The sequence below is a fragment of the Xiphophorus maculatus genome, chromosome 3 (genome assembly GCF_002775205.1).
Source record: "Xiphophorus maculatus strain JP 163 A chromosome 3, X_maculatus-5.0-male, whole genome shotgun sequence".
NCBI classification, from domain to species: domain Eukaryota; kingdom Metazoa; phylum Chordata; class Actinopteri; order Cyprinodontiformes; family Poeciliidae; genus Xiphophorus; species Xiphophorus maculatus.
In genome coordinates, this window is record NC_036445.1 from 2,382,144 (window position 1) to 2,404,927 (window position 22,784).

Sequence of the window (22,784 nt, forward strand, 5' to 3'; positions counted from 1 at the left end):
GCAACATTTACTGTAGGTTACAGTATTTGTTCAGGGTGAGAGGAGTACCTGCCTGGAGTTAGTTTAAATTAGTTTCAGGGTTCCTACATGTTATGTGAAAACATCAGATTTTTTTTTTATCTTTCTGTGATATGGGTGGATGGATTTACCGTTTGAAAGCATTGGAAATAAAATCTGCAAACACAGATATTACTTCATTCTTTTATTCACGTTTATCCTAAATAAAAACTGCTGAATTTCCTGATTTTTACTTTTATTTTTCCATACTTGCCTTTGTCGGACACTTAGTTTCCTTTTCCATTTTTAGGCATTTTTTATAAATGAAAATATATGAACACCCACAGTTTTAATGCCTGCAGCCTCCATGTTCCCTGTATAAGTCCAACTGCAGTGAAATAAGATGCATGCAAACACATTAGTTTTAATTAAATATTGTGAATAAGTCAATTACAGTGAGAACTACTTAGCCAGGAGTGGTAACAATGTTGTCCATAGGGTGCAGTGTGGTTAGATGTTTATTTATGCAAGCAGAGGTAATTATGATGGTAGATAGAAATATCTAGCAGCGTCGCTTCTACCAGAGTCCTAAACAAAGGAGAGACAAAGAGTAATAAGCTATATTTAATTTAAAACACGATTCAACAATGTTATATAATGAGGGAGGGCGATCTGTTGTTTTCCCCTCATGGAAACACTTTCTACTTTTGTTTTTCAAAGTGCTGTGGTGATTATTGTTGCTGTTAGTAATGAAGAACAAGAGAAAGCCGTAAATAAAAAATGAAAACAAATTGGTACATTGAAGAAAATGTTTTCCTCTCAATGTTGAAATAATAATTGTGATGATTCATCTCCTGTAAATCATGGACAGGTATAAATTGCTGCCAGCAGGTGATGATTTGAAGTTTCTGTTTCCGTCTGAGAAGGGTTGCGGCGTCAAGCAGTTCACACGTGTGTTTCTTCCCTTTCTCTTCATTAGTCCTCTTCAGAGACTCCACACAGAGTCGTGTGTACAGTTCAGATTGACAGATCGAGCTTTGCTCTCAGCAAGAATACAACATTTAAAAAAAGTCTTTCCAGTTCCCTGGAATGGCTTTGATTTCAAATTTCCATCCGGATCCTACAGTGAAAATTGGCTATTTTTTCATCATTCATAAATTCAGAAGATTGAAATATAATAGATTATTTTCACATTGTAATGGAATAAAAACGCCGTCAGTCTGCCATCGCAGACAGACGGACAAATGTGCAAATGCAAATGGCACCTCACCTCATTTCATTCCATTTTCCATTTTCTGTAGAGTGATATCAAGGGGTGCTAATCAAAATTCATCTTTGTGCTTTTGGAGAGACCTACAATGAAACGTGCGAGCGCCGAGTGATGTTCCTCTACATGGCCGTTACATAAAACACGATAATTGCTCTGGCCCCGAACACGGCTGTTTGAAGCTCTGTTTAAACTGGACTGTGGCCCCCACTGATTCTGCTAAATGAGAACGGATCACAAGCTCCACCACTTGTTGGATTTCCAGTTGATCCATAATGCGTTTAAATGTCCCAACTCGGTATACTTTCGAAAAATATCTTGAAGAGTTACTTTAAAATTTAATCTTATGTCCTTTGCAAAAACACAAACATTTGACAGAGCGGCTAATTTAAAGCAGTGTAAAGTTGTTGAAAAGACCCATGTTTGCTCTTGCTTGTGAATCTGCCACCTGCCAGCTAGATAAACATTGTCGGAGATTATGACCCCTAAAGTCTTCCGCTGTGGACTCCTTCAGAATAACAAAGCAGCTTGTGTTCATTTGAAACCTTGCCCAGGTTTGTACCATCCTCCCTGCCCTCCACAATACAGTCATGGTCAAACAATTTGGCATACACACAAATCCTGCGGCTGTTTTCGATCTTTATGTGACTATTCTTATTGTTTGGATTCCTGTGCTGTGATCAGGTGTGTATTAGTTGATTACAAAGTGCTTTATTAGCAAATAAAAGTTGACTTTAGAGTACAGGGGTCTGCAAATCCTGTCCTGCAACATTTGGATGCATCAAACTCCTGAATTGCTTCCTTGGCATCAAAGCAGGTTCTGCAGAAACTTTGTCATTAAGAGATCATTTGATTGAGGTGTGTTGGAGCAGAGAAACATCCGAAAGTTACCTAATAGTGGCACTTGAAGGCTGGAATTGACCTACTTTAACGGGGGGGGGAATCAGAATTGTTGTGTGAAAATTTATTTGAATATTTTATCCCAGAAAGGGGGAAATCAGTCAAAAATTTAGCTCACTTTTTTTTCTCTCGTTTTTAATCAAAGCAAAGCAATGTAAAGCAAAGTATATACTAAGTATTTAAGTGTTATTAATGCACATTTGACTAACAGAAGCATGGGTTTCATTGCTTTGCATGGAAGTGACCATATCTGTGTGGAACAGCTGACATGTTGGACCTCATATAATAATCAACTAGATTGTCAAGAACTTAATAGGTAGCTCTGACCTTTAAAAGAGCGGATAGGGAAGTATTACACCTAGTTTATACCTGCCGTCGTCTGCAGGAAGCACATTGTGTTGTTTCGGGAAGCTGTGCATGACCCCATTTCTGTGGCAGTCTGCACACAGCATCCATCGCATTCACCAAACAAGAAGCATAATAAAGTAGACTCTGAAAGCATATTGATTTTTCTTTCTACAAGCTTATATTTGGTTGAATACAAACATAAAGTGGGGTTAATTACTGCAAAATGCTTCAATGACTTTTTAAAGTGCTAAAACGCAACACTTATGAGGTTGTGTAAGACATTCACATCCTCTTAGTTTCTTCTTCTGCTACCAGGTACTGAAAACAAGGCTGGTTTTGTCTGCAGAGATATCAACTGCTTAAGACAGGTATTGCAGTGATTGGTTTGTGCTAAAAGGCTAAAATGAAATTCTTCATTCTTAATTTCCAAATTCTCTAAAGACATCTGGTGTACAACCGTTCCAGAGAGCTCTGCTTTGAAAAAAAGAAGGAAAATAAAGCTGAACTATCGAAGGTTTAGTGATCTAGTTGCAATGAAGAGCTTTAATCAGCCACCAGGAGTGTCTCCTTCAGAAAGTCAGAATCAAGCAGCCTCCAGTGCAGAGCTCAAGCAACAATGGCAGCGGGATAAACACTAAACACTGGATTTAAGCAAACTCCTATTAATTCTCCTGGTTGAATTATTTCAAACATTTTTGGAAAAGAAGGGATCATAGTCAAGTTGAGTTGGAAGAAAAAGTCCAAGAGCAACAGTTTACATCAATCCAGGTTGAAAGGCTGAATTTCCTCTGTGGCATATCAACAAGGTCTGCATTAACTTTACATTAACTTCACATGTGATTCAGGTGTGTTGGAGCTGGCATGGACTCAAAAGTGGCAGAACTTTTTTTCCTAGCTTTAAAGAGCAGAGGGAAAAAAAATTATCAAGATGTCCGAAGATCAAAACACACATTTTGAGTCCATGGTAACTCTCCAGATTTCGGCTCCACCATGTGATGAATACTTTTTAAGATCGTTTTAAAATGGTGGGTAAATAAGCGGGAGCCAAAAAAACAATCTAATCCGGTTCCAAGAAAACCGTCTGACTATCTGTCAGAATTTGGCCCAGAAGTTGATCTCAAGAATTCAAGAGAACTGGAGAGGTTATGAAGCATCAACACTTTAAACATTGACTCCTTCCGTAAAAAGGGAACCGTTTCTTCAGCATACTCTAGAAAAAAACAAACAAAAAAAAAACAAATCTAAAATGTTAAAAAAAAGTTTCCTAGAGATTTAACAATCAAATGGTAGTGAGATAAACTTTTATTTGATATTTTTCTGTTGCAGTTTTGCACGTTTGGATGAGATTATTGCATCCAAGCTGAATGAAGGATTTATAGTGCAGTAAAATGTTGGAACTTCGTAAAAGGATGCAGAAAACACCAGCTTGTTAAAACCTACATATTGTGCAGTTTAGTTGTATTTCTTTACTGTTTGATACATCACAGCTCGGTATTATTACTTTAATGCACTGGAGTGCTAAAATTGTTTATAAAACATAATGTGCTCCTATAGCTGTTATGACAAACTGACCGGTGCTTTTAGAGCACTTGTCACTCTCGTGTAAAGTGCATTTTCCAGCTATACCTGGCGCCCTTCCGTGACGGCGCATGTGTTTGCAGAGGAGCAGAGTGTTTGTAGTACAACAGATCATTCATGTCCTGAGTGGACAGCCACATTTGGCTAATGCACCCCTGCTTTTCTCTGCTGGCTGCAGCCGACCCCCCTCTTGCCAGTGTAAAGTGGACTGTAAATATTGACAGGGAAGACAGCGAGGGAGGGATACAGCGACCTTGTCAGGAAGGGAAGGAAAGAGTTGGAGATGGAGGGGGGAACGATGATGATGGAGGCACGCAGAGAAAGAGATGGAGGAGGAAAAGAGGAGAGCTCCTGCCTTCTCCCAAGGCAACTAAATGTGCTTTGATGCACTGTGGCAGGGAACACACTGTCTCCCCGGAGAGGGAGAGGAAGAGCAGCATCACACACCGAGTTCACACAGTATCCACCATTGAGCTTTTTAAAATGCCAAAACGCACATGTGCACTTACACAAGACGGTGCGTACTGGGACGTTAATTTAATCCTCAGACAGTTGAAATGTATAATGTTGATCTCTAGGATCACGGAAGATTAGACAGGACCAGTCTTGGTGATTTCCCCTGACCAAAGACCCTAACTAAGCCATCTCTCTCTCTCACACACACACATACACGCCCACACAGCTTTTTCCTTCAGCCAGATCGCCTCAGCATGTCCTCTCAGAGCCGTTCAGGCGGTCGTGTTTGTCCAAATAAGCCCAATCAATTTGATCTGATTTGTTTAGCGGTAAAATGGATTGTAATGGTGTTGTGCGTGCAGAGAATAGTAAATGACAGTTGCGATTGAGGGTTGTAAAATTAAAGTGAGGGGTAGCTGCAGCTCCTGCATTAATGGTGAATAATTTAAGAGTGTGTGTGTGTTGAGGGGCTACAGTGTAGAATCAAGGAGGCTCTGGACTCTTGTATCGTTCAGCCAACAGTATTTTCTCCACTTTTTCTGATCTTAGTCTTTCTGTTCTCTCCTCTGCAGTCCACTCTACTCTGGTGTTACAGAAACACAAGTATCCGTACCTCTGAACATTTTTACATTTTTAACATGTACAAGTATACACTTCATTGTAATTTACTGGGATTTTTAGATGATCAATAGATTAGTGCATAATTAAGGGAAGAAAGGGACGAATGGTTCTCCTACTTTCCTCCTGTACTCCCAAATAAAATCCAATGTATCTTCAAAAGGCCCCTAACGGAGTTTACAAGAAGGTTTTTTGAAGGTCACAGTTTGTTTTGGAGATAATCAGTGAACAAAGCACCATGAAGACCAAGAAACAGAGACGTCAGGGAGAAAGTTATGGAAAACTCTAAAGCAGAAATAGTTAATAAAACATCCAAAGCTGTGAAAATCTCAGAGTTCTGTTAAAGATAAAAACAAACACACCAACAACAAAAGCAACAAAGATTCACAATCAGTTAAGAGGATTACATGATGACATATATTCCTTTTGACTACAAGATAGTCAAGAGGGAAGATGAAGATGATAACCATTCACTTTTGTAATTTTTAGACAAAAATAGTTTTTGCAAAACAAAACAAATAAAAATGACTTTTGGCAAAAATGACTTTTATTTTTTACCATTATTTTAGGAGAGTGAACTGCATGTGGTAGACATTGTTCTGGTCAGAGGAGGCTTTGAATGTACCAATCCCCCTGGCAACGCTTGGTGGTGGCAGCACCATGCTGTGGGGTTACTGATCTAAAGCAGGGATAGGAAAATATGGAGGACAATACAAGATAAGACTGGAAGAAAACCTGATACATGACGGTGCTGCTGATCACTTTCCAGCATGACGGTGACCATAAACATGTAACCAGAGCTACAATCTAATAGTTTATATCAGAGAAAAGACATTAAAATGTTATTGCTTTGGTTTTCATTAAGTTTGAATTTGAATTCTAACTTTTCTCTTTATGTATCACTTAAATTTCTTCTTTTGTTATATTTGATAAATGGTACTCCAAAAGAACTCGCATTTCTTTCACTAAATATACTTATCACCATTAGCACATTTTCTTGACTCTTTTCCTTCATCATAATGTCCCAACACACTTTGTAAGCTTCAACAAGCATCAGGCAGTAAAAATCAAACCAAGTATTACATCCAAGATATTCTCTGCTATTGCAATATTGAGCAGCTGACTTTTAAAGCAAAGTGTCATAGAGCCCTGTTAGTGTCCCGAGCAGAGCGTCCAATTGAGGATCTGCGGCAACGCTATGACATTTAAAGTGGTTCTGCAAATGACTTTTAATTTGTAAAACAATTCATGAGCTGTGCATCATTTTCCTTCCACAGAACTGTGCAATTATGCAACGCCAGTAAAATACACCAAAGCTTGTTGCTGTTGCACAACAAAATGTGAGAAAGTTCAAGAGCTTTTGAATAGTTTTGTGATGCAATTTACCAAGTGCATAAAAGCCTCAACCTTAACGAATGCCCCAACAGATGGATGAGCTGTGCGTGTTTTTTTTACGAAGTTACCCGCGCAATCTAAAGGCCAGGGGTCTCTCTTTTCTCTTAGTGAGCAACGAGATTACACGCACTGTTCTTTATCTTAATCTCCTTCAGAGGCCATCAATTCATTCGGTCCTAATCTCATCTCCAGGCACTCTGCTGGGACCGTGATAGCCTTGTGTTTTTCTGTGCTTTGTGTTTGTTCTGCAACCAGAGTTTCAGCTCAAATTTCAGCTGAAACTGGTTTGTTTCGAAACGCCATTTAGCTCAAACTTCTGCAGAAGTCTCCAGTTTCAGCTGATATGTTTTTGTTTTTAAAGGAACTCAGTAAATCTCACAGAAAAGAGAATTTTAAATCAAAATGTTTTCTCAGTCAAAAACATTTAATAGTTGCAGGATGATCAAGTGTGTTGGATTTATATAATGTGTTTAAGTATGCTTTAAAAGCATATTAGGGTGTGATTTGAAGGAGTGCGACGGGGTCAGAGGGGGTGGAGATGACACAAATTGAAGGCAATCCCGTAACATCAGCATCACGTGGCCAAACCGACATCGAGCTTTGGATATTTTTGTCAGCTGTCACTTCATAAAACTCCAGCTAACCCATTAGAAACAAATTTGATCGTCAGCTGCAGCAGGATTGTTTTTTCAATGAACAGTCGCACTGTAATCTTTTAAGCTAAGATCAACTGCACACATATCTGTTCCTTTTCTTCTACGGATATACGTGGCTGTGTTTTGTAAGGATCGTAAAAATGCTTTCAGCGCTCTAAAAACTTGTTTGTTAGTGAGTGTGTCGTTCAGATTTGCCGAACAGGTCAGTGGGGGTAATAAAAACAGGCTTATCTCCTCTCGTTAGGCACACAGCAGATAAGAGATGCAGACAGAGACGCTGCAGATTTGTGCTGTCGTATTACAGAGCCAAACAAGCGAATCCTAAATTGAACCAGAGACGAAGCAGGATGACAGAGAGACAGAAAGGGGCGGGCAGGGAGGGTGATGGAGAGGAGGGCAAACAAATGCAGCAAAAGCCGGCAGCCTAGGCTGTGAAGTTGAGGATAGGCCAGCGTGTTTAACTTTAATCCCTTCAGGGAGAGGCGTAAACACGAAGCAACAGAGAACAAGGGATTGAGTCGAAAAGAGAGGGATGTGAGATCTTTGTCTTCTGCTTTCTCCTTCATCCCCTCTCAGTGTGTGATCAGCCAGTCGAAGGCAGCAGCAGGGAAATCCCACTGTACTTATCAAAAGCCAGCCTCTTAATCACAGGCTTCATCTCTCCTGGCTATACCTGCTGCCTCCTTTCCTCCAGCCTCATCTCTCCTAAATGTCTTTCTTCCTACAGCGCCGATGTTTGGACTAATCTCCGTTTGACTCATCTCGCAATGAATCCTCTTCTGCCTGCTACTCTTACCTACGTTTAGCTCCTTTACTACTGACTCACATTCTCCTAGTCATTAGAAAGAGCTGATCTGTCTCCTGATACTCATAAAAGAGCTCTAAATGGATGGTTCTGTGGGGTTATTACTCATAATTTCCTTATCTGTTGTAGAAAGATATCTTTTTACTGCAGGTTTGTTGAATCTAGTTGGGCAAACCCCATCGTTTTTTCTGATTCCAGCTATTTAGCACCACTTGAACTGAAAATGTTTAAACCCACAGGATAATAACTGCTATTATCCATCTACATTACTGGTTCTTAAAGTTTTTATTACAACTACCATTTTGCGAAATTCTAAGTTGTCCGAGAGTCGGCAAACTGACAGGCGAATGAAGCCAAAGGGCAGCAGAATTTGGGTTTTCTCATTTCATCCAATGAACCAACGAAAAGTGTTAAAACTGTTTTATTAGCCGGCATTGTATGATGAGTAGAAGGATGCAATTTAAAATTTCCATCCATTTTTAGCCACGTATTAAAGAAGAAATACTGAAAGTTACCCCTCAAGTCTGAGTTAATACAATTTTCTTGCATTTAAAATTTGGTGATGCCCACATTTTCATATTTGATGATTGCAATACAATGCAACACTTTTAGATAACATGTTGATATTGTGTTTGAAAATATAAAATCTGGGCTGTGCTGAGTGCATTGCCAATAGCAGTTATCCTGTTCACTGAACACATCAACCAGCAGCTTCCACTTGTTTTTCTTCCTTGGCACTGGGACACGGTTAAGCTGGCCATTGCCAGATTTAACATCCCAGCATTAGTAGCTACCAGCATTGTTCCTGGTTCGCAATTTAATGTTTCACTTTTTAGAAGGAAATTCCTGAATATTTCTTTGAAAACTGTGTTTCTCTTTGGCTGTTGGTGCTCATGATTCAGTTTTCAACGATTCACCAATTTGCAAATTTTTCTGTGGTATTTGATATTATTTTTTGTGAAAAATCCACATCTGAAATATTCAAAGGAAAATGGGAAGCTGAAATACCTAGTCACATTGCTAAATTACATGCTATTGTTGGTGTTTGCAAAGCAGCCAATCAAGGAGCATCAATTGATTTCCTTGTCACCTATTGGCTGTACCCCAAGAGTGAAGAATAGTGTCAAAACAGTTTCCACTTTTTCATATTAGGGTATATTTGCTATTTAAAAAATTAAAACTATATATAATAAGCATTTTTAGAGAAGGTATTCACAGATTTTAGCAATTTGTGGCGATTGTGGCCTCCGCCTTTTCTGAATACCAGGGGTTCACTATACCTGACAGTACCAGTAAAGACAACCCAAGTGCCACCAGTTGTATTTTTACCGGTTTAGGAGCAATTTGTCTACACTTTCACAAGATTTTCTTTCTTTCAGCTGAACAGCATTGTTGCTCCAAAGTAACAACGCTGAAGACTGTTGTTAACCCTGTCAACTGATTGTTGCTGTTATACTTTTTTCCCCAACTACAAGACCTAGAAAAGAAAAGGGACAGTCCAGGCGACTCCAACCCCCCCCTTGAGGGTCAGTGTCCTGAAACTTTTAGATGTGTGCCTGGTCCAACACGCCTGAATCAAATGGCTAATTTAACTCCTCAGTATGATGCAGTTGAGTTTTCCAGAATCTTGCTGATAACCTGATTATTTCACTCAAGTTGAAGCAGAGACGCATCTAAAACTTGTAGGACACTGACCTTTGAGATCTGGAGTTGAAGACCCCTAAGATCGTCTATCTTCAGTGGTTTTGCATAAAATACAACCAGCAACTAAATTGAAAAGTTTTATTTGGCTAATAGCAGTCATGAGGCAGTTTGATGGAGCTGGCAGCCTCAGTCAGTGTAACCATAGAGGTACAGAAGTTTGTTGGCAGAGAAAACGACACTTCACAATGGTGTTCTCCAAAAAGTGTAGAAGGTTCATTTCCATTAGTGTAGCGTGTGGTTGCATGAGAAGAGACTTTACTGCTGAAAGGATTTTGGGAGGGTTTGTAAGAGGAGTTTGGGTTGACTTCAAAGAAGTTTCCAAAAACTGTTTGACTCAGAAAGGGAAACAAAACTTAACACACAGTAAGCTGAGGCTCTTTGTGAAGGGTGTTGCCAAGTATGAAATTCCAGGGAGGCTTGTGTTATCAGTTGTTTTATAACCAAAACAAGAGCAGTATCCAGATTTTTCAGTGCATGGTCAAAATTATTCACAGTGTGGGTTGGATAGGCTTGTTGTGGTGGTCTTCAAGTTATGAGCTGCATCATGCATGAGAGCAGCTGAATCTGTGGCCACGCTTCTCAACCAGCAAAAGGTACAGGGTTATGGGTCAGCCTTTGCCTCAGGCAAAGGAGTCCAGATGTATGTACATCTTGTAGGATACAACTGGAGATGGGTTGATCTCAAACCTTGACATAAAATGGAGAAGAGAAGTCTTTCTTTTGGGCCAAGCTCAAAGTAGACCTTTGGAGGTTTCCCAGGCATGTGAGAGGAGACGGGCTAGAACAGATATGAGCGATTATGTATCTCTTCTGACCTGAAAACACTGGGATTCCCCCAGAATGACCCAGAGAGGAGGATGTCAGGATTATTCTCCTGAACCTGTTAGCCTCACAATCCAATTGTTGATGAGCATAAGACAGTGGATGGATGGATGGATTATCCATAGATCTAAACATTTTGACTTTTAGTTCTTATGCAATAGCTAAAATCAGCGAAGACTTGTGGATTGTCTGAGTCGCTGTTAACCTTTTGCTACTCTGACCATTTCCTAACTTTTCTACAAACACAATGCAATCCTGCAGATAAGAAAGTTGTGACATCTGAGCAACCCCTTTAACCAGAAATGAAGAGAAATTGAGATAAAACTGGGGAAAGAAAAATGCTCAGTTAGGGAGCTGTGTCCAGGATTCATCCATGCATCCTTAAGCTCAAGAGATTCTGGTGGTATTTTCATCCTGCTGAAGTAGGTCTGCAGTAATTTCAGACATCTTCAGCCAACCATTCAGCCTCATCTCCTTTTCCCGACACTCCCACTCCTCCCCCAGCTCCTATTTTCCTTCTCTCCTGTGCCTCGTGGGAGCACGGTGGTCCATGGTTGACTGGCTGGTCAGGCGGGGAAGGCTCTTGCACAGGAAGGGGAAAAAGATGCCTTTCAGACCAGATTGTTCTCACATTGATTGGCTCACAGGAACAGACGCGACCTCAAAACTAAATCTGATCTCTGGCCCATTTTCCCATTCACTGTAAAAAAAAAAAAAGAAGAAATAAAACAGAACATGATTTGGTTGAAAGAAACTGCTCTCTGCCTCTGGGCTCCGTTCCTCTCAAATAAATTGGATGGTGCTTTGTGTGCACTTTTTTTTTCTTTATCTGTTTTCTTATTATTTATGTAAATTGTGCTTGTCTGGAAGGGAGAGGCTGGAGGGCAAAGGGCACGCAGCGAAGCAGTAGAGTTCTTGTGTAAATACGTCAAGTGAAGCAATGAGAGCCGGGTGTTCATACGCTGTGTTTACTCTGTTTGGATGGGTCTTAACTGTGCTTGCGTGTCTTGTCCTTGGCCTAAAGCTGCACAGGTTCAAACACATCCAGCACACACACTCACACACACACTTCCTCTGAGATTTCATTACAGAAAGACATGGCTAGTGTACAGGGCCAACACAAATGGCACTATCATAAGTCACTTCTTTCACTCTCACACCTCAGTCCTTTAAACTGAGCCTTATTTCCTGCAGCATTTTTTTTTATTCTCAATCAGAGGTTATCTGAAGGGAAGGAATCACTTTCTACCTGAAACCTGCTGAGTGAAATGACATGGTTGGATAATGACGGCTGCGAGATAAGAGGCAAAGAAAAAAGGGAGAGAAAGAGAGGGCTTCAGTGTCGTTTCAGAAAAAACGCTGGGAGCTGAAAAATGAGAAGGTTGGCGTGATGATAAACAGAGACGGCGCTGTAATGAGGAAGCGGTTATACAGGCAATACGGGAAAGGCAGGTATTTAAAATGCCGTGAGGCCAGCAGAGGCTGCTGTACTGAAGAGACGTAGCACCACCATGAGGCCGAGGGCCGTCACTGCATCAAAGCAAGGACGCAAGGATTGCATGTTGAGCTCAGATTTAGGGACGACTTCTTACTTTTTAGATTTGAAATTTTTGCGTAAAATTCAGTTTGGCAGACAAAAACAAAATCTATTCATTATTCAAGGCTCTTTGCGTACAAGGATTATCTGTGTGCAGCGGGCAATGGGGGCCTTTGCCCATCCTGGATTGGAAGCTGTTTTTGATTTGTTTTTGTGTGTGTGTGTGTGTTTTTATTTTGGAGTGACCGATTTTCTATTATTCCTCTCTCAATTTAATACAGTATGGGGCTCCCAGAATTATCTGTTCTTGGCATATTAGTGTCAAAGAAATAAATAAACATCATTTTAAGAAACTATAGCTTTGTCATAATCAGATCTTTTCCCATTTTTAACAAGTTTTGATGAAAAAGTTTTAGTTTATCAGGGTTGTTCTTCATAAGAAACATGTTTCTGTATCAGTTTTAAAGGAGAAGTTGCTGGCTGTTTTAAATGGTGGCCTTCAAACTTTAATTCCTCCAGATCTCAAAATAAGACTTGAGATCTTATATCAACACAAAAAGCATAAACAGAAAATAAATTGCTGGTTATTTCTGCTAATACTTGGAGTATAAACATGCTGTATCTGTATAATTTTGTAAGAAGATCCCAAAAATCCACAACTGTTGGACAAATGTCTAAAACACCTGAAATGTTCTTTAAATTGTTTTTTTCTATATGTTAATATCACAAGTTTTAAGTTTTTATTTTTAAAAAGAGAAAACGGCCTCTTTATTGGAGCATATTTATAGTCGGGAATAATAGGAAGCTTATTACTAATCAAAGGTTCTCTGATGTGCTTAAAAAATGAAAAATATTTTCCAAAACTTCATGATATATTTCCTAGGATTGGGTGCCAATCAGGTGATATGTCACTTATGGTGTTTTTCACACTTAATAAATTAACTTGAAACAATTTTTGTAACTTTGCTGTTGCAATGAACACAGTGATAAGGTTTTTGATACATGTTTATAATTGGTGCTGTATCTAAAAACTACATTTGAACTCCAAATACCAAGTATTTGACTGGACTTGGATAAAATTACACCAACATGCCTCAAAGGTGTTTCTCTCTGGATGAAGAGGTCCCCCGTGTCTTTAATGTCTTCAGATTTCTGATCTAACAAGAGAAAAATAAAATAAAATGAGACTCTGACGGTGGGGAATCTGGTCGACTTGACATGACTTCAGATTGGATCACTAAAAATCTCATTAAGCTGCTTCGTTCTCTGTTCTTTGAATAAATCAGTCTCTGTTCATCTCTATTCAAATCCAAAAGAACATCTTTATATTCTCACTCTTCATTTATTTTTCATTTCATTCTGTTTTAAATTCAAAATCTTCATATTAAGTCAGACAAATTTTTTTCTATAGCTTCTTGTTCATGTCCTAGCTTCTGCTTGGACACGTTTAGATCAAAGGTTACACACAATTTCTGACTATTTAAGCCTCTAATTATGATAAATGTTTGCAGAAGTGATTCATAGTTTAGAATTGTTAAATCTAATAATAGGAATCAAAAAGAAGAGCTCTGGAAGATCTTAAGTGAATCACACAAGTGTTTGATTTGGCGGATAAAATATGTCCTCTTGTGAGTGTATTCTCACTTTGTGACTCTGATAATGAAAACTACACACTTGTTGGGTTTGGTGACAAGAAATGAGCAGGGCGAGCTTTTCCTGAAAACACAATTAACTCAGTTCACCTCATCAAAAGACAAGCTCTGATTGTGGAGACAGTTTTATTTAATATGCTATAGCTTTGTGATTATTTTTGTGACTTCTTCTCAAAAGAGGTGGGATTGCGATGATAAATTTTTGGAAAGTGTGATGTGATGATGATGCACATAAACCCCTCTCTCATAAATTAGAATATAAAGCCCCAACGAGAGAGGAAACCCACAGCTTTGTTCTGAGCAGCAGGGATCGTGCTGGGTCGGTCTTGGAGGTGATGTAGCGAGACGTAACGACTACTCCGAGAAGACGGGATCATTAGAGCAGCTTCTGTGCATGTGAAAGAATGGAAATTATTTTAGGAGATGTTCAAAGTAGTCTATTGTTGGAAAAGAATCGTAATTAGAAGGCTAACAACACTCAATCATGACCCCTCCAATTACTAAGACGAGGAGTTTGTTCTCATCAGATGAGCCTCAGATCCTCTCTGCCCTTTACCTCCCCCTCATTAGCATAATCCCCCAGGAATACCAAAGATAATGAGTCGAGCTGCACCTTCAGTAAATACGCCTCGTCTCTCTTTCTCTCTGTGTGTGTGTCTGTCTGAAAGCGGCTGATGCTCAGCGTGGACATGGTTCATTAGTCGAGCCTCTGCGTGATTCCTCTGGTTCTTTTTAATCACCCCTGTGACTCGACACTCTAATCAAGACCCCTCTTGTACTTTAGCAGCAGTGTTGCACATGTTCACACACACACACACTCACACCCCTGCATTTCTTCACCCGACTTAGTCACTGAGTGTTTTTTCTTTATTCCCTCGTTTTATTAAGCTACTCATAGCGAAGTGAAATATCGTCTGATATCTTCTTGCCTTGTGCTACATGACATTTCATTAATACTCGTGGTTGTTAAATCAGTGCCTTCCAACCTGAGCAGCCTGGAGTTTTGAAAAGGTCATGCAAATAATTGGAGCCAATATATGATTATTGAAACAGAGGAGTGCAGCTCTGATGTTTACCTTGTTTTAATTTGATCATTTTGCTTTCCTCACCTTGACAACGGTTAGAAACGGTGAATTCTAGTAATTCTAGTAATTTTGTGCTTTCTTTGTAGGAGCTTGAATACTTGCAGCATAAGATTCTCAAGATATGCTGTATTGCAAAAATAAAAAATTCACTCATAAAACACAATTTAAAGACTGGAAAGACTTTCCATGTGGTTCAGTAGTTTGTTCATGGGAAGATTTTCACATTCATTCAGAGTTGCATTTGTGAGGTCAGGCACTGATATTGTAGTTGAAGGTCTGGCTGTTAATTCATCCCAAAAATTACATAAATTTTTCAGGTCATGGTTGGGGCTTGCATTCAGCTGCTCACTACAGATAAATGACAGCCTCTTTCATAAAACTCCCTCTTATGCTAATCTGAAGGACACATGAAGCTGTATATTTACTCTGTAGAGAGTTTGACCCCTGAACCCTATGCACCTGATCATCCATGTACCCAACCACTTTCACTTTTGTATAAAACTGTGGGATATTTAGTACATAAGACACTTCCTCAGTGGATTTATTGCAGAGGCAGCATCATGTCATTGAACCATGCTGAACTCTTGGGATCACATTCTTTCACAAATGTTTGTAGAAGCAGTCTGCAAGCCTTTAATACATCTGTGGCCATGAAAATTATTATAACACTTGAACATATTCATGTGGTGGGATTATTAAATGTTCAGGCAATAACACAAAAATCACAAACAAAAATGTACATCCGAAGGTTTTTATTTAACATAGAAAAGCATCATTGCCACTTTTATTATAACTTTTTTAACTTGGTGAGAGAGAAGCTATTTGGGTGAGCCTCCTTTTTATGTGGCATAAAACTAAAAGCCCAGATAGACTTGATGTATTTGGTGGAACCATTAGTTCTGCTCTCTAGTAGAAAATCCTAATGGAGAACATCCAGCCTCCAGATTTTGTCCTCCATAGTGGAGTAAAAACACTAACTACTGAAATGACTTAATGACCAGTTGTACGTTTTAGGGGCTCTTACTTTTTTCCTACAGTTTGGCTTGATTTTCTCTGATATAAATGGATAAACAATAAAAACAGCACATTAATATTTACCAAGGTCATCACGCTCTATTAAAATTTGACTAAAACTGCTTTAGTGTGACCGAAGAAGATCTGTAAGGAATGTTCTGTACTAGTGTGTTTTTCTCTTTTCATTGTCCTAAGCAAAGTTATTTCAGACAGAAATCTATTTTTAAGGTGGAGAGCTTACATAACTCCAGTTAAGAAAAAAAAACATAACATATCCCTTTAAACTCCTGCTTAAAATCTAGTTTATTTTCGCTCCACTGTTTTCTATATTTTCTCCATACATAAAACTAATTTCACCTCATACTTGACTTGTAAGTAAACATTATACAGAAGTATAAATGCAGTACTTATGTCTTTAAGAAATGCTAAACTACTACAGGATGTACTGTTTATCCTTTGCAGAAACACTCCTGCGTCAGGTCTACAGAGTATGTAGTTACTGTTTCGTCAAACACTTTTAAATTTCATGCCGTTCTTTATTTCCCAGAAACTAGTCTCCCGCAAAAGGGTTCCGCCACGGGCAGCATCATCGGCGGCATCATCGGGGTCATTCTGGTCCTGGCCGCCATCGGAACAGGCATAGCCATCTACCGCAAACGCAAAAACAAATTCCATTTAGGGTGAGTATCTGTGACCGACTGAGCGTGGACGACTCCGCTTCACTTCACTTCACTTTTTTTTTCTTTTTTTTTGTGTAAATCTGTTCCCTTCAGACGGCACGGCATACAGCGTGCCTCACATTTGTGCGACTCACTAAACATGACAGCTGTGTGTGTTTTGTTTCAGGGGTCCTCCCAAGTACAAACCCCCTCCTCCCAAGAAGACCAGCAGCTCTAAAATCAGCGTGAGTCACATGCAAGCGCTGTAAAGACAAAGATTATCGTCCAGACAGTTGTGTCAGGTTGTCAGATAGAAACCCAGATTTGATTTGATCGTCTGAAATGTATTGATTGATGCGTTTCTGTGTGTACAGTCACAGCCGTTGTACCCGGTTGATGTCCCAGTGACCCAGGATGCGCCTCTACAGAGACAGTATTACTCCACCCAAACCCCAGAGCCCGTCACGGTGAGAACGCTTTCTGACTATAAATTAATACAACTTTAATTTTAACTTTACTGGATAATAATTGAGTTCTTCCTAACACCGATAAGGCCCCTGTGAGCTTCTATCAAATATTCATCATATTACTCAACTCTTCTCCAGAGCGTTATGATTTATTTATTAAATGTTTTTAGCTATCTGCCCTTTAGCAAGATGGGGAGGTCAGCATAAACTGTCTAAACCAATGTATAATATTTTATTAAAGGGAAAGAAAAAAAAGTTTTAACACAAAGTGCTGTTAGTTTTGCTGCAATCCTCCTCATCTGGTGGCGCCACCAAGTGGTGGCCTGGATATAGCAGTGGCAGCCTTATATGTCTGCACATAAGCTTTATGTATTTATTATTTTGTCATTTTTCTATTGTTCAAAGCTTCCCAATTTCAAAACTCTGTTTTCCTCTCCACCATGAGTGAATTTAAAGAAATGTGTCTCCGTGCATCACTAAAAATCAACATACTACAAGATATGGGATGCCTCAAAATGTAAAAATCTAGGATATGACTACTTTAAGATATATTCAATATAAATGACGGCCATAAAACCTAAAAAAAGTTGGGATTGTATTAGATTATAGAATTCTACGTCCATTTATTTTGACTATATTGGAAACATTAGCAGCCTCAGCAATGTGTGGTGAGGTTCATGACTGCTACAGAGCCAAATATATAGAACAAAAGTACAATCCTATATTTCAGTTTTGATCTTGATTAAAATATTTTTATTTTATAAGTTTTTAATTTAGCCTTATGACGGCAAGAAAATTAAATAAAGTCACCTGTTGTCAAATTGGGGAAAATGGTAAGTTACTTGCATGTATAGAACGCCTTACCAAGTCCAAGGACTCCAAAACACTTCACAGTGCATCCACTCACTCAGATTAAACTCTGATGGTGAAAAATCTGATTTTTAAGAAATGTTGCTTTTTGTCTTGTTTTTTAATTACAATTTAAAAATGTGTACAATCTAACCTGTAATTGTTGCATATGTTGTATATAACCTCTATGTGCCAATCATTCTCCACAAATATCTTTATCAGCTGTAAATAAAAACTTTGTTTGCCTTACTTTTTAAAAATCTGGCTGCTTCAATGGAGATGAACTTCGAGACGGACCATCATTCGGATTGTTTCTATTCCAAGTGTATTTTTTCTGATTGTTTACAGTCTTTGAAAGAGGAGAAGAAGGAGAAAGACACTTATTGCCTGTTGTGCCTATGGGGCTCAGCACTGCCCCCTATCAGTTTCTGGTCCACCCTGCAGATTTTTACTGTGCATTCATGGCTGCTCAGACTAAATATGTCACACATTCATTACATGTATTAGACAGACTGTGAAGTGTCCGCATCTGTAGAACATATGTAATATTATATGTATGTGGGATTTTTAAAGAGAGACAGCAATGGGCCATCTGTGCCTCACTTCTGGCACATTTAATCACTATGTCCAATAATTCTTCCATGTATTTGAACAGGAAATACATAAATTGATTTATTTTAAGCAAACGTTTTCTCTAAATGTGCAGGAAATAAATTATAGAACAGTAAAGTGGATAAAAACATATTTTTTAGAAATTACTTTTACTGATGACAGCACCACAGGCCTAAGAAGCTCCAGTCTTACCCCAGTGCTCCACAGAACAGCCTCCTTTGGTATCAAATAAAGCCCAAACTCTACTTCTTTCTGTATATTTAGTCTTTTATCTGTTCTGCATCCATTTTTTCTAACATGCAATTGAAAACTTACCCACAGCAGTCCTAGAATTTGAGGTTTCATGGTGCACATGAATGTGCACCTATGAAAAATATATAACCCTGTTTTTTTTATTGCAAATACTAAAGCAAGTCAGAATTTAGCCAATGGGGTTTGGATAATTTTAGGTGCAATATGTGTTTTTTCTGGTTTTGTTTTCTTCTTCCAGTCATGACAGGAACAAATGTAAACATTCACCACTTATATTGTCATTGGCAGGACCTCGATGGCTACCAGGAAGATGACGTCGATGGCGAACTTGGATCACACGATGGAGAGCTTTACTTCTCTGGTGCCCCCTCAGGTTGGGATGACCCTAGGAACAATGACGTCCCGCCTCCTTACCTGCACACACACAGTGACCTTCAGGACAATAACGGGAATTTTCCCGTCAGCCGCGGAGACAGCTTTATATCATCCGCCATGATCGTCTGAGGGTCGTCGAACGAAATGTTTGTGTGTATGACTGGGTGCGTTTCTGTTTAAAAAGGACACAATTTCATTCTTTTCTAGAGTAATAACTTTGTGAATGTGAATATTTTCTTCCATGTTGCCAGTAGTCTTTATTGTGAGATGATAATGTTCAGATATGTTGCTTTTATGGTGTTGAGCCAGATGCAAACTGTTGCTGTGCACCACTGCACAAGAATGTAAAATAACTGGATGTTTAAAATCCCAGCATCCTATACAGTTACAAAACGTGGCCATGTTATAACTGATGATGTCAACCTGTTTATACAGAATATCAAATACTCCTACCTGCTGTGGTTATAGATGGAACTTGGTTAGGAGAAGACCAATAAATCCTGGTAGGTGCATCTGTTGGTTTTCAAGCCCAGCTGGCATGAAGTCTGTGTTCACACAGGCGCCCTGCAGAGAAGCCATTAGCTGCAGTTAATCAGGCAGCGCCAAGACGAGAGCCACAGACCGTGACGACATTAGGTTTTTAAACTGCTGTCTTATCATGTTTTAGCACATATTCCTGCAGCTTTTTCTGTCTCCTATTAGACTTTTTGATGAAGATTGGGCGCACAGCCTTAGAGCCATATTTTTGTATTTGAGCAGCAGACGTTTTGCATCGTGTCCTTCATTCCTTAAAGCCACCGAATGAAGGACACGGTTGCTAAATACATTGCCATGTCTGACCATTGAAAAACTTTGTACCTGTTTTTTATTATTGTTATTATTTACTTTGTGGGGCAGTGTTTTCAGTTGGATTAAGACAAATCTGGATTATAACCATGAATCTGTTGCAATGAATCTCTTATGGAGGATTAGGGGTTTAAGAGGTCAAAATGGCGTCGACACAGAGACCACTAAGAGTAGTAGTGGTTGAAATATTTAAATTATTCTCCTTTATGAATTTAGAGGGTTTTCTTTGTGCTGGTGCCATGAGGGTGTTTCATATTTAATTTTATCTATAAACTGGTGATTTATTCTGGAAAACTTCAGGTTTGAATCATATTTCATGTGTAAATTAAGTTTTCAAATTCCTTTTTCTTGATTCAATAAACAAATTTTAATGTTTCTGAACTCATTGTTTGTATTCATTGCAGCATTATTTCCCTCCACTCCCAGCTATTGCTCCACGCCTTCCCCACCAGAGGGCAGTGTTTACCGAGTGAGCGAGCAGAGCGGAGTGGTCTCGACTCCTAATGACCAACACAGAAAACACCCATTACAGTGTGGTGTGCTCTTGCTGCTTAATGAGTGTCGCTTTGTGCCATTTTGTCAGGAGATGATGGTAGAATGAGGAACCTGACGAGGTTCCGGTGCGTCGGAGGACTGTAGTGGCTCAACTGATGCGGATTCTGGTGCTTTCCCCCCATCCTGTCTGACTCACCTCTTTCTATCTTGAGCTGCATCTCCTTCTGTATCACACTCCAGCAGCACAGGATGAAGGTTTTTTTCACAGATGAAGGTGATCCAGTTTGAGCACTTTAACCACAGCAAATAATTCCCTTTACAGATGCAGAGTTTGGGGATTATGCAGATATCTCTGCCGCAGCAGTGACTCGTGTGTTGCAGCTTATCAGTATTAATTGGTATGGTGTGCCACTGTGTCCTGAATGAGCCTGGTCCTTTGCAGATTAGCCTGAGCTGCTGCTGCTGTAGATGAAGGCTAGCGGCACACCATGACTCTGCAGTCTGTTACCCCTCTGCCTGTATTCTGGTCACACATGAACAACAAGCTTCTCAGAAGTACTGAATGTCTAATGGGTCCATCGCTGACATCATGTCTCTCGCAGCTAATGGCCAGTCAGGGTTCCGGTGCAGTCTGGGGAAATTACTGTATTTTTTTTTCCAGGTATGGATCGATATGGAGACAAAAGAATTGGAGGACAGGAACATACTCGTTTTTCAAAACATTATTCTCTGTCCCAATATCTAAAAGCTGTCCTTCATTCCTTTGACACGTCTGGCCTTCTTTTCTGACATTCTGTCCTATGTGTTCTTCCTTTGGTCCTTCCCTTTTCTTTTTCCTTACATACCATTCCTTGTACTTTTCTGTATCTCCTCCATCCTTTCTCTTTTGCATACTTGGTCTTATTTGGACTTTTATCTTTCTTACCTTCTATTATTCCGTGTGTCCTTTATTCCTCTCCTCCTCTCATCCTTCCTTACAACCATCAGATCTTCCCTCTATCTTTCCTCCCTCATCACTCCACCATTGGAACGCCTTATTTTTGTAAATTGTGTCCCTCCTTCCATATCCAATTCATTTTGCTTTATTCCATGTACATCCTTTCATTGTCATCTCCTTATATCCTCACTCTCTTCCTGATTTTCCTTATGTTCTTATCTCTCTCCTTTAAAGATTTTCTGCCACTAGTATTCTTCAAAAAGGAAATGGACAGAGACAACATGCCGCAAAGATCTCAGGTTGTTTTTTTTGTTTTTTAAAAAAAATCAGATTTAGGGCTGGACTTTAACTGGGCCATTGTAAAACTATTTTATTTTCTTCTGTGTTCTGGATCGTTGTCTTGTTCCATGACCCAATTTTGTCCAAGTTTCAGCGCAAAGGCAGATAGCCTCACGTTTTACTGTAAAGTACGTCAATATGCTGATGAGGTACGCTGTTGAATCATTGACCACATGATGTCCAGGCTTTGGCTAATTAGAAAGAGATAATTATTCTGTGTTTAGTATACGCCAAACATTGTGTTATGCATTATGATCAAAAATCTCTGCTTTAGTCTCATCTGCCCAGATGACGTCAGCCCAGAAATTTCCAACTCTAGAATGATGGATTCAGATGTGGAAATTGTCTTCTAACTATTCTCACATTGATGCACACAACAGCAGAGGTTTTCAAATCCAGTCCTCCAGGGCTGCTGTTCTGCAACTCTTAGATGTCTCCCTCGTCCAACACACCTGATGTCTCGTTCTTGGTGTTGTGCTAGCACACAGCTGCATGCTAACAACAGAGAAGCTGTCCAAACTTCTGCTTAAATAAAGGTGGTCTTACTTGCTGATCAGTAAATTGAGCATTTTTAAGAAACTGGTCACTATCGGTTTTTTTGTTGTTGTTTTTTTTTAAATAGCTGCTGTTGTAGATTCTGTGTAATTAGATTTAAATATTTTTATAACCACTGTTTTAAATTTACAATGAACACAAATATGAAAAGTGTGGTATGCGCTTTTTTTCAGACCCACCTTTGCACTGAAACCTCAAGCAGTACCACTAGCTGCCTTAAGAACTCACCTCTTTCCTGTACAGGTCCACCTCTGCCTAATTCAGAGGCCTCAATAGAATGTGCTAGAATGGCATAATCAAAGTCCGGACCTAAATCCAATTAGGAATGTGTCATTTTGGATTGTTTTGGTCCAAAAAATGTACCAAAATATTCTATTGGCATGTAAAACTCAGAGACATGCCCAAAAAGATTACTACTCCTGATACAGTATTTTAATTTGCAAAGATTTTAACTTTTTCTTCCAACGTACACTCGGTTTGTGAAAAGTGAGGTTATAATATCAAACGGTTAATGGTGCTTGAATTCTTTTCAAGGTGCCATAAAATGCTGGGACTTCAAGAGGA

General features: G+C 39.3%; 1 protein-coding gene across 1 annotated transcript in view; it reads left to right on the top strand.

Moving 5' to 3' along the window:
• The window catches only part of LOC102231310 (nectin-2-like), a 121,034-nt gene extending 100,759 nt beyond the window's left edge, over window positions 1-20,275 (top strand). Inside the window, exons 7-10 of the mRNA XM_023331531.1 lie at window positions 16,382-16,514; window positions 16,681-16,738; window positions 16,868-16,960; window positions 18,962-20,275. Coding sequence (XP_023187299.1) covers window positions 16,382-16,514; window positions 16,681-16,738; window positions 16,868-16,960; window positions 18,962-19,177 — 500 coding nt within the window. The 3' untranslated portion in view covers window positions 19,178-20,275. The remainder of the gene's footprint in view (window positions 1-16,381; window positions 16,515-16,680; window positions 16,739-16,867; window positions 16,961-18,961) is intronic.
• The last annotated feature ends 2,509 nt before the right edge of the window (window positions 20,276-22,784 follow it).